General features: G+C 39.0%; 1 protein-coding gene across 3 annotated transcripts in view; it reads right to left on the bottom strand.

Moving 5' to 3' along the window:
* The window catches only part of npr3 (natriuretic peptide receptor 3), an 82,380-nt gene that overhangs the window by 14,267 nt on the left and 55,896 nt on the right, over window positions 1-12,217 (bottom strand). For 2 of the 3 annotated variants that reach the window (XM_063042844.1, XM_063042846.1), the window contains exons 4-7: window positions 11,420-11,555; window positions 6,514-6,608; window positions 5,298-5,436; window positions 3,554-3,638 (exon numbers count right to left, since the gene is read on the bottom strand). In XM_063042844.1, coding sequence (XP_062898914.1) covers window positions 3,554-3,638; window positions 5,298-5,436; window positions 6,514-6,608; window positions 11,420-11,555 — 455 coding nt within the window. The remainder of the gene's footprint in view (window positions 1-3,553; window positions 3,639-5,297; window positions 5,437-6,513; window positions 6,609-11,419; window positions 11,556-12,217) is intronic. The other variant, XM_063042845.1, reaches the window with a different exon arrangement.

Raw genomic sequence — 12,217 nt, 5'->3', positions numbered from 1 at the left:
TAGAAACAGGCCCTTCAACCCAACTTGTCTTTGCTGACTGAAGTTCTTTCCTGAGCTAGTCCCATTTGCCTGTACTGGTTTTATATCCCTCTAAACCTTTTCTTTCCATGAACCTGGCAATATGACTTTAATTGTTATTGTACCAATCTTTACCATCTCCTTTGGCAGATCATTCCATATTCTCACCACCCTCTCTGTGAAAAACCTGACACCCAGTTACCCTTTAATTTTTCCCCTTTCATCTTAAACCCATGCCTCTAATTTTCGACTCCCCTATCCTGGGAAAAAGACCGTGACCATCCACCTTTCATGATTTTATAAAACATCTATAAAGTCACCCCACAGCCTCGATCAATCCAGCCTATCCATTCTTTTCTTATAACTGAAGCTCTTGACCCCTGGCAACACCCCTTTTTGCCCTTTCTGCATCTTGTCTAGCTTAGACACATCCTCCTTTTCTATTGTATGGTGACCAGAAATGCACACCGTTCTCCAAGTGTTGAGACATTACTTTATACTTTATACTTTATTGTCGCCAAACAATTGATACTAGAACGTACAATCATCACAGCGATATTTGTTTCTGAGCTTCCCGCTCCTTGGATTACAAATACTAAATATTGAAAATAGTAAAAATTAGTAAAATTAACAATTTAAATTATAAATTATAAATAGAAAATAGAAAAATGGAAAGTAAGGTAGTGCAAAAAAAGATGAGAGGCAGGTCTGGATATTTGGAGGGTACAGCCCAGATCCCATTAATGTCCAATACAGCTGTTACATGATGTCCCAACAAGGAGGGAGGAGAAGATGGCGGCACGACGCAGTGCGCACAGCCGTTCCGAATAAATATTGCATGTGTTAACTAGGGGGCCGTACACAATCCGGATTTGATGGAGACAGCCGTGGGAAGCACGAAGGAACACCTGGAGAAACTTCTGAAATGCCCACTTCACTTCCGCTGCTACTGTGCGATCGAAAATCTCCGGAGGGGAAGGTCCCAGATCCTCGGCTTTGCCTATTGCCTGTTGCCAGGGCCAGGGTCGAAGCGCTCGGCAGAGATGGTGCTTGGTGTTTGGTGTTGGAGAGCTCGTCGAAGGCTCGGAGTTTTCGGATGGACTCGGAGTCGGACTGTGGTCGGATGCTTCCAGGATGCTACATTGGCAAGTTGGCGGCGCTGGAGGTTCACCGTCTGCATGAGATGATGGGACTTTCGAGAGACTTTCAGACTTTTACTGTGCTATGGTCTGTTCTTATCAAATTATGGTATTGCTTTGCACTGTTGTAACTATATGTTATAATTATATGGTTTTTGTTAGTTTTTAAGTCACTTTGTCATGTGTTTCTGTGATATCATTCTGGAAAAACATTGTATTATTTCTTAATGCATGCATTACTAAATGACAATAAAAGGGGACTGTGTGCCCTCATAATCTAATCTAATAATAAAAACTCTTGAATTCAGTGTCTCATCTGATGAAGGCTGGCACGCCAGACATCTTCTTCGCCACCTTGTCTACTTGTGTCACCACTTTCAGGGAACTCTGTACTTATACATGAAGGCCTCTCTGTTCCATTATGCTCTCCAGAGTCTTGTCATTTACTGTGAATCTTCTGCCAGTGAATGGAAGCTTTAATTTCCAAATATACATCTCTTCATATTTGTCTGAATCAAATTCCATCCACCGTTCCTTTGTCCACTTTTCCACTTGAGCTATATCCTGTTGTAACCTTAGACAACCTTCACTTTGGTGCCTTCTGCAAACTTAACATTCATTCCACTAACATTCCCGTTCAAATCATTAATAAGTTTGATGAACAACAGTAGATCCAGCACAGATCCCTGCAAGACACTACCGATCATGGGCCTGAGAAACTACCTTCCACTACCACACTCTGTCTCATTACACCAGGCCAATAAATATGCAGTTGGCTAGATTACACAGAACCCCATAAGATCTCACTCTCTGGACCAGCCTACCATGTCGGAGTTTGCCAAAAGCTTTACAAACATCCATGTAGACAACATCTACTACCCTGCCCTTGTCAATCCTTATGGCCACCTCTTCAAAATCTTCACTGGAATTCAGAAAACATAATTTCCCATGAGCAAAGCCATGCTGATTATCCCTAAACAGCCCTTGCCATTCTAAATGGAGATAGATCCTATCTCTTATAGAGGTGGAAACGTTACTGGAGGTGATTCTAAGGCTCACCAGCCTATAGTGTTCTTATTTTGCTGCTCTCCTTAAATAAGGGCCCAACATTAACATGAACCAACCTCCAGTCCTCTACTATTTCACTTGTAGCTGAGAACGATACAAAAATCTCTGCCAGCAATTTCTTTGTTTGCTTTTGACAATATTCTACAATGCACTTGGTCAGACTCCAGAGATTTATCCATGCGCTTCAATGCCACAATATTTACCATCTTTCTTACCTTGTGTTTTCTGTATTCTTTAAATTTGTGGGAATAATATCAATGTGAAAATATTTTGGTGACTTCGAAGTCAGAGGTGTCATTCTGAAACAATGCCCATGCATCAACATCGCTATCGCCGGCTCCCCCGCCCCCAACCACTGTCACTGAAAGGATTAGACAGATAGATTTGGAAATGGCATTAAATTCAGGCTTCTTGAGAGGATAACAGCCACCAACAGTAGCACATTTACTGATCAGGTCAGGAGACATGGGCCCCTACTTCCGATGGATATGGGTGATTATATGACGCCTACATTATTGAAGGAAGAATAAAGGCATAGAAAACTTATGAAGTAGTTATGATAAATGGGAACAGGCAACCTTTGGTTTTTAGTGCTGCCCTTGTATTACCCTTTGCACTCAAAATTATAGACCCTGCCTTGGGCTACAGTACTCTGACCTCAGTCAGCTATGCTGCATTCCAATACAGTTTATCTTCTACCATTAGCACTAGAATGTGATATCCACAGGGGAAATGAAATCATACAGTCAAACCTATGTGTGAAACAGAACCTCTGAAAGGTCACAGAAACAATTCTGCTGAAAAATTCTTTTGCTGTTAAAGCTTTAAATAAAACTTAGGAAATAACCTATTACCAAGAAAAAAGGCTCCAGGGAGAGTGAGGCGTTTCATGCTGTATTTTTCAATTTGACTTTTTTGTGCAGTGATATATGAGTTGGTTCTTAAAATATGCCTTGAGTTTCTTTCGACAACAGCTGATTATTTACCTCAGTTAGAGGCTGTGAGACCAACTGCTTGATGTTAGTGGTGTCAGGGAGGACCTCTGCATGCTGCAGTCATTTTATTCATTAATTTGTATCAAGCTAGTAGCCCGCGTAGAGCCCCATGAGCCCTGTCAATGTCCTACTAGTTGTGAACCCTAGACACATAGAATCTAACAAAATGCCAAGATGCATACTGACAGCATTTTTTTAAAACCGAGTAAAAGACTTGTTTCTTAAAATGTCCATTCTATTGAAGTTGAAGAATAAACTGTGCAAATACCCAGTGGAAGAAAATGTCGTTTATTTTCTTCACTCAGGCTGAATTCCCCAAACGGTGATTCCTACCTGAACAGGTAAAAAGCGAGCAGTAGGGCACACCCCAGCAGTGAGCCAACCACAATGCCTGTGATCGCGGACTCTCCAAGACCACCTACACAGAACAAGACAAGCCATTATTGTCCGTACCGATTAGTTATTCAGATTAAATAATGCCAATATTCAGAAGGTGCACCTCCCTAACTAAACTTTGCCATTTTAAAATTGATTTTTCCATAACTACTTTTTAATAAACCTGTTTAATAACTACCTCGACTCCAATTTAAATTCTGCAATGAAATCATCAGCTAATCATACCTGGTTAAAAAAAAATGTAACAGTCACAGATTTATTATTAACAACTGCCTGTTATGGAATTATTAAAAATTTCTTCCATAAATACTTGTCAGTTGTACACTAATTTGTAGACCCTGATCTTCCACCATCTCCCCCTTACCCATTTGCATTCAGCTTCAATTCTTATTTCCACAAGATAACTCAATTTTCCCAGAGACTATAACTCTGACTATGTATAAATAAGCTTTCTAATTTAATCCTTGGAACCCAGTTTTGATATTCTTGAAATTTTATTTAGAGATACAGTGCAGAATAGGCCTTTCCGACCCTTTGAGCCACACCACCCAGCAAGCCCCACTAACCTCAGTTTATCCCTAATCTAATCGTGGGAGGATTTACAATGACCAATTAACCGACTCTTTGGACTATGGGAGGAAACCAGAAGGCCCAGAGAAAACCCACTCCTTCCAGGGGACACTTGGATTGAACTCCAAACTCTGATGCCCCAAACTGTATTAGCGTCGTGATAACTACTACACTACTGTGGTGCCCATAGTAAACAAAAGCTGTGAAATGCAATATAAATGACACTGACAATGGAAATGGAGAAGATAGGTGAGCTCTATTTGGATCAATTTGCACTAGAATGGATCTTCTGTCTATATTTTTCATGGAAAGATTATATATAACTTTTGTCTAATCTATGTTTTCTTCTCATGAATGTTGCTTATTGGTGATGCTGCTGAAGTTTTTCATTGCACCTGTGCATACATGTACTTGTGCATATAACAATAAACTCTGTCTATGACTTTTAAGTGCAGAATGTTTCACTGGGATTTGCATGTTTGTTGACTGCCGAAATTATTTACTGTCATTTTAGTAAATTCTGAAGTGTTCAGTCACTCTTAAGTGAAGACTAGTTTCCCAACAACAAATGTGGGGCTATCATCTGTAATTTCCCTGTTTTCCTTACTTGTCATTCTTAATTAACTGTGACATTTGCAGCTTTTTAAATCCAAAGGAATGGCTTGCAAGCCACAAGATCTTATTAAGATTATAGTTATGCCTACTTAGATTTAAAACTATCTGGTGCTGGCCACTGTTTAGTTGCTAGTACACATTTTTTCCATTATTGTTACTTTGCTCATTGGTAGTGAATGACCATGTCAGATTGCAATGATTAGTGTTACTAGTTATATTAGGTGGCACAGCAGCTCAGATCTTCAGCAGCCCAAGTTTAGTACTGGCGTCTCACATTCCAAAGCTTTCTTGTTTGGCAGGTTAATTGTAAACTTTAAATTTCTTCGAGGAGTGGAAAAAGTCTAAGGCAAGTTGATGGGAATATGCGTTGCTTAGACCAAGTATAGATACGATGAACCTAAGGACCAGCATCTGTACATACAGTATAACTTACTCATTTATATTCTCCCAAGTCTTTCTGAAATGAGAGAAAGTTTAATATTGAAAGAAAAATTACATGATTTACAGGTGGCAGGTTTGTCCTTGGAAAAACCACAGCTTGGTTCATCTGGAGGTGGAATTCCATTTGCCCAGGGAAGTCTCACGTTTGGCCTAAGCTGAAAGGTTCCATTCAAGCCATAGTAATCAGCAATTACCTGTAATCAAGTAAACACAGGAAGATTAAGAATATGTACAATTGAAAGTTTCTTCGCCCCTTTGAGACAGATTCTGTGCATTTCCTCAAATCACTTTATCAATAATTTCCTTGTTTTATTATCTGGAGTTAAAAACCAACAAGCCCAACTTCAGTGCCATAAGCAACCTCAGATGTTACTTGTTACTATTTGTTTTCAGAAGAAGTATTGCCCACTAGATTGGGAAAAGTGGCTGTGTTGGGAAAGGTTGGGACCATTGAAAATTAAACCAATGAAAGGACTCAGGAATTTTGGAGAGCAATATATAATTGTTAGGTTTGGGAAAGACAACTGATTTCATCACTCTCTGTAGAGTCATTGTATGTTTCAATAAAGAAGGGTACCATTTGGCACATGGTACCAATTTCAGTAACCTCTATCTCAAAGATACGTACTATAAGCTACATACACAGTGAGATAAAATAATTAAAAGTCTGTAAGTGGTTTGAAAGCATGTGCAATCCTTCAGTGTATATAGTAACTCAAAAAACAATTCATAAATTTAGTAATGTAAGATTAACTGTTATTTACCAAGTATCAGGAAGCAGAAAAGTAAATCTCTCCTATGGCACACAGTGGATATTATTGGAAAGAACTCAGTGCTTTTGGAACCAAAGGAGCATGATACCCAAGAGATGAAAAGAATGTGTTTTGTTACAGCTGCTGCAATAACTTATATAAGATAATACACAATTTGCACACTTTCTGACCACCTTGCAAAACCTCTTTTTTGATGGCAATATTAAAGATTAATGTGTATTTACTCCTTTCATCCAGATTAGGTCTATGTCTGAAATGTTGTTGGTTACATGCAAAGACAACGAAATGCAAATTTGCATTCCTCAACCTTTAGCTTTCAAGTATTTAAATAAAATCATGCACAGATAAATACAACTGAATACAATAATAATAAAGTTTGATTATTACACCATTGAAAGGCATATTCAGCAATTCACAATAAATTGCTAATTCATTCCTATGCAAATATTTATGATAATATCACAAAAAATTTCATTGAAAAGCAGCTATTTTAATTACCTCTTGTGTGCCAGTTACAGGATCAGTCATTGCGATCACAGAGAAATCTCCATATCGGTCTCCATGGGCATCAATTGACACCTGGCCTGCTATGCCTGATAAATGGAATGCGCCAAATGATGAAATCAATTAACTAAGGAAAGCTCTTCAATTCCAAATGAAACAAGAGATGATTCAATGGATTCATGAAGAAATATAGAACAGGAAATCCCATTCTTCTTCCAACATTTTTGTTGGCGTTCCCAAATAAATTGCCATTGTTTTCTAATGTCTGTGTTCACTCTGGCTGCCATATTATTTTCTAATTTAGTTAATAGAATGCTGGATAATTCCAGCTATTAGAATACATGACTTTTCCTAACAGCAATTAATATTAGAGTCATTAAAATAATTTTGGTTTTGCTTTTTTTTAAGGCAAAGGGACTCTGAATATGGGCCAATTCAAACATAGATTTGTCTGAAATGTGTTTGGACAGACAGAGAAAATTCCACACCACTCCCTCTGGTGCACCGTGATGTGTTTCTCAAACAGGCCATGAACTGTGTCCCTTCCAAAGTTCATTTGTTGAAGAGTTCACCAAGAGCTACACAGAACAACTCAACAACTTGGTTACTTCCATGTCGCCAGATCGGCCAGATGATATTTCTTTTCCAAATGCCTAAATCACAGTAATATTTGCCTCTTTTCGTATTTGTGTAGCTCATTAGCACCATAGAACTTCACCCAACTTCCCTGCAAGAAGAATCTGGTGCATACACAGCCATATGCAAGCTTTAGAAGGAGTTCTGCACCATTAACTCCTTAGCATTTCAATTAGATCACTATTGACATTAGCCTCAAAAGGTCCATTCCATCTGATTTTTATATCCAACAAAAATGGATCTCAGCGCTGGAATGATTTTAAAGAACCAAAAGGGGAACTGGCTATTTAATTGTGCAATAAGTGGGAGTTAATTAATAAATACAGGCCTTCAGGAAACAGTGATTATAATAGGTTAGAACGTAAGAAACTGAAGGTAGTATTAGCTCATAAGAAAAGATATAAATTGTTTCCAAAAGAGAAGAAAGCACAGATATCCATATGGTTTCAGAATTCAGAAAAGGAGGACCAAAACATTGCTAGGGCAACAGAACAAGAAGCTTAAGAAACAAGTATTAGTAATTGCTTTACTGAGGATAAGGTGGCATCCATTATTATGGATCCTTATTATCCGGGACATGTCCTCTTATTGCTACCATAGGGAGGAGGTACAGGAGCCAAAGACCCACAACCAATTTTATAGGAACAGCTTCCTCCCTTCTGCCATCAGCTTTCTGAACAGTCCAGTCGCTTTTCCTCTTTTGCACTATTTATCCGATAACACTGATTCTGATTCTAACTTGCAACTTGACCTGCTGAATCCCAATTTAAAACATTTGTTAACATATTGTCGGATAAGGATGTCTAAGGATTTTTAGTCAAAGATGAAACACTCCTATTGAAATATTTGAACTTATATTTTATGGAGTAGAAACATTAAACTCACTTTTCTTACTGTTGTTATGGGATGGCAATTATAAACATCTTTACTCGCATTTATGCACATTTTTTTTTCTGTATTTTGTACCACCTTGATTGCTATCACTCAAGAAAGGAATTGCTTGAAATCTTTCTCTTCCATTGTATGTCTGTTACTGTGTTAAGTTTAAAAGAGTGTAAATGATATTAATCAATAAACTTTTTCTTCAACCAGTAGTAAAATGCTGTAGGTTACATGTACAGAGTGTCATGAACTGCTTTTTAAGATAAGGGCTGTGACTTTCCTATAAGTTTCCATACTGAAAATCGTTCACCAGGCTGCCAAGAGACTTTGTGTGTAAAATTGTGTACACTTATTGTGGGTATTTAATTCCCCTCTCGAGGGAGTTATTTGCTGGGGCTCTGGCATAGACATTCTATCTTTGTTAACCTTGAATGATGCTTCAGAAGACCAGAGGATAGCAAATGCCCCTATGTTAAAAAAGGGAAGTAGGGATAGGCCTAGAAACTTGAGAACCTTCCATGGGTTTGTTCATTGTGTATTGTCTCATATGATGTAGGTGATCATGGTCTTTCCATGGCTATGATTGTTCTTGACAAAGTTTTCAACAGAAGTGGTTTGCCAATGCCTTCTTCTGACCAGTGTCTTTACAAGACAGATGACCCCAGCCATACTTTTCAGAGATTGTCTGCCTGATGTCAGTTGTCACATAACTAGGACCTGTGAAATGCACCAGTTGCTCAAACAACCATGGCTTCATGTGACCCTGATCAGGGGTACAGTGGGCGGTGGGGCTAAGAAGGTGTTAAACCTTGCCCAAAGTGACCTGCAGGATAGCACAGGGAAGGAGCACATTACACTTCCTCTGGTAGAGTTATATCTCTACCTTGCCACCCTCTTGTACGAGTAGTAGGAAAATCATTGAAAATAAAACCTAAGGGACAGAGTTCATGTTCACTTAGAAAATCCTGTCTCACAAATCTGATCAAGTTTTCTTTTGAGGAAGTAGCTAAGAAAATCTTTGAAAGCATGGCATTTGATGTGATACACTTCGACTTTAGCAAGACATTTGACAAGGTCCCACACAGAAGCATGGTCCAGATGATTTAAGCAAATGGTGTCTGAGATGTGTTGGCAAACAGGATTCAGAATTGGCTTGGTGATAGGAGGCAGAAGGTTATGGTGGAGAGTTATTTTTCTGGCTTCACTCTGTGGTGTACCACGGGGGTAGGTCCTGGAAACTTTGCTTTTTGGCATATATATATATACACACACACACATGGCGTGCATGAGAATATAGGTCAGTTGGAAATTTTGGCAGAGTAGTTGTAGATGGAATTTAATCCATACAAGTGTGAAGTGATGCATTTTGGAGGTCAAATTGTGCTGTGACTTCTGCAGCAAATGGTAGAGACTTTAGCCATATTGATGTACAGAGCGAATTTGGGGTGCAAGTAAAGATTGGCTTCATTTGTCACGTGTAAATCAAAACATTGAAACATACAGTGAGACGCATCCGAGGATATGCTGGAGCTGGCCCGTAAGTGTTGCCATGCTCCTGGTGCCAGCATAACATGCCCTAACATACTAACGCTAACCTGTATGGATTTGGAATGTGGGAGGAAAAGAGAGCACCAGGAGGAAACCCATGCAGCCACAGGGAGAATGTATAAGTTCCTTTCAGACAGCAACAATGGTGATCACTGGTGCTCTTTAAGTGTTACAATAACCGCTACACTATCATGCCGTCCACAGGCTCAGAGTTTGCTGAAAATGACAACATAGATGGATAGAGTAGGCAAGTACTCATTTGGTATCATGCCTTCATAAACAGAAACATTGATTAAAAGAGTCAGGATGTCTGGGAGCAGCTACCCAAAAATTATGGGTTAGGGACCACTTGGAGAAGTGTGTACTGATGGAGGGTCTCTGTACAAAATGTCAGTTGTTTATTCCCCTTCACAGATGCCTCCTGACCTGTTGAATTCTGCCAGCATTTTGTGTGTGCTGCTGAAGGTTTCCAGCACCTGCAGGATCTCCTGTGGCTCTGTGTAATTTCTGTTTGCTACACTACAGAAATGCTGTGGTAGCATTAGAGAGAGTACGTTGGAGATTCACCAAGGTGTTGCCTGGAATGAAGGGCTTTGGTTGCAAGGAGAAACCGGATAACCTGTGTTTGTTCTCAATGGACTCTGGGAGACTGAGGGGTAAGCTTACAGAGGCTTCTAAGATTATGAGGTAAAGATAGGGCCGATATTTTGAGTCTTTTTCCCCAGTGTAGAGGAGTCTAAAACTAAGGATATAGTTTTAAAGTGAGTGAGGGGGTGGGAAGAGGACAAACTTAATGGAGTTCTGAGGGGCAATTTTTCACAGAAGATGGTGGTTATATGGAATAAGCCACTGAAGGAGGTGGCAGAAGCAGATATAATTACTACACTTAAAAGAAACTTGGACAGGTATTTGGATCTGAAAAGTGAAGAGGGATATGGGACAAATCCAAGTAAAGGTGATTAGCGTAGAAAGATACCACAATGAGCATGGATGAGTTGAGCTCAAAAGTCTAGTTCTGAGCTGTACAATTCTGTGGTTCTATTATTAAACTGAAATTACTGTCATCATTTACACTTTTTTAGTATTCTAATAGACTAAGTATTTTCTTAAATCTAGTTGCTATCTATTTACGAACTTACTCTGTGGGAGTACATCATACTGTGAAATGACATATATATTACGGTATGACACACTATTTAAATATTTTCAGTTGTTGTTTCACCATTTATTACACATCCAAAAGAGTTGAATTCAGACATGAGTTATAAACTGGGGGGAGGGGAAAGAAATTGAACAGATTTGAACTTTCAATTTGCTATTTGAATATGTATTTTAATCTGAATTCAGAAATAATCAGTGCCACATTGCTACCAAACTAATTCAATGCATTTTAATTGTCTAATTTCAACCAGATATACTTATATTATGCTTGTTTCAATTTACATGTCTGATTTGGTCAGGTTATTAAGTACTTTTTACCAAAGTAAAACACATAAAAGTTGCTAGTGAACGCAGCAGGCCAGGCAACATCTCTAGGAAGAGGTACAGTGGACGTTTCGGGCCGAGACCCTTCGTCAGGACTAACTGATCATTTAGTCCTGACGAAGGGTCTCGGCCCGAAACGTCGACTGTACCTCTTCCTAGAGATGCTGCCTGGCCTGCTGCGTTCACCAGCAACTTTTATGTGTTTTGCTTGAAATTCCAGCATCTGCAGATTTCCTCGTGTTTGCTTTTTACCAAAGTTCTAGCTTTTAGAATACAGATGACGTCTTTAAAATTGTGTGCTTGGTGTACTGAGATAGACATAGGTCCTCGGAAATGTATACTTCCTTACCTTCAAAGGTTGTATTCCACATCATCTGTACAATTTCTGATCCATTGCTTTTACTGTATCCTTGCTTCAGAGCCTTTTGAAGTGCATTGGCATAAAGTACAATGGCATCATGGAACCCCTCAACAAACATGTTTACCTGCAGAAGACAGAAGCAGTTGATGAAATGGAACAGGGTGAATTAAATGCAAACTCAACCCAAAGGAGTAAAATAATGATGCATAAAGAAATATTTGAAAACTAATACCATCAGCCAAATTAATTTACAGTCCTTTTTGGAATATACTTTATCAAAACATCAGAAGTTACATGACAATTTGTTAATTTGAATGTTATTTTCACTGTTTAGAGTCAAAGAGCTTTAGAGCAGTTTAATGGGCCACATTGTCTCTGGTGATCTTATTGCCTCTCTACACTAATCCTTTTATGTCACCACTATGTCTCCCCTGAGTGCAGCTGTAATATTGTCACTGATTAGTGGTGCAACTCCACCCCCTCTTTTACCTCCTCCTCTATCTTTTCTAAAACTTCAATAACCTGGTATGTTAATCACCCATTCCTGCTCTCTCTCAACCAAGTTTCAGTAACGGCTACAACATTGTAGTTCCGTTTACTGATCCATGTTCGAAGTTCATCACCCTTACCCATAATACTCCTAGCATTAAAAATATGCACACTTCAAACTATCTGACCCATCGATTTTGCCTTTCAATACTTTTCCTGACATCTACCTTCCCTTACTGACCTGGGGCTCCAGTTCCCAGCCCACTGCAAAACTAGTTTAAACTCTCTGTGGCAGTA

This window comes from Mobula hypostoma, chromosome 3, assembly GCF_963921235.1.
Source record: "Mobula hypostoma chromosome 3, sMobHyp1.1, whole genome shotgun sequence".
NCBI lineage: Eukaryota > Metazoa > Chordata > Chondrichthyes > Myliobatiformes > Myliobatidae > Mobula > Mobula hypostoma.
The sequence above is the reverse complement of the archived record's forward strand: the minus strand, read 5'-3'. Positions and strand labels throughout refer to the sequence as shown.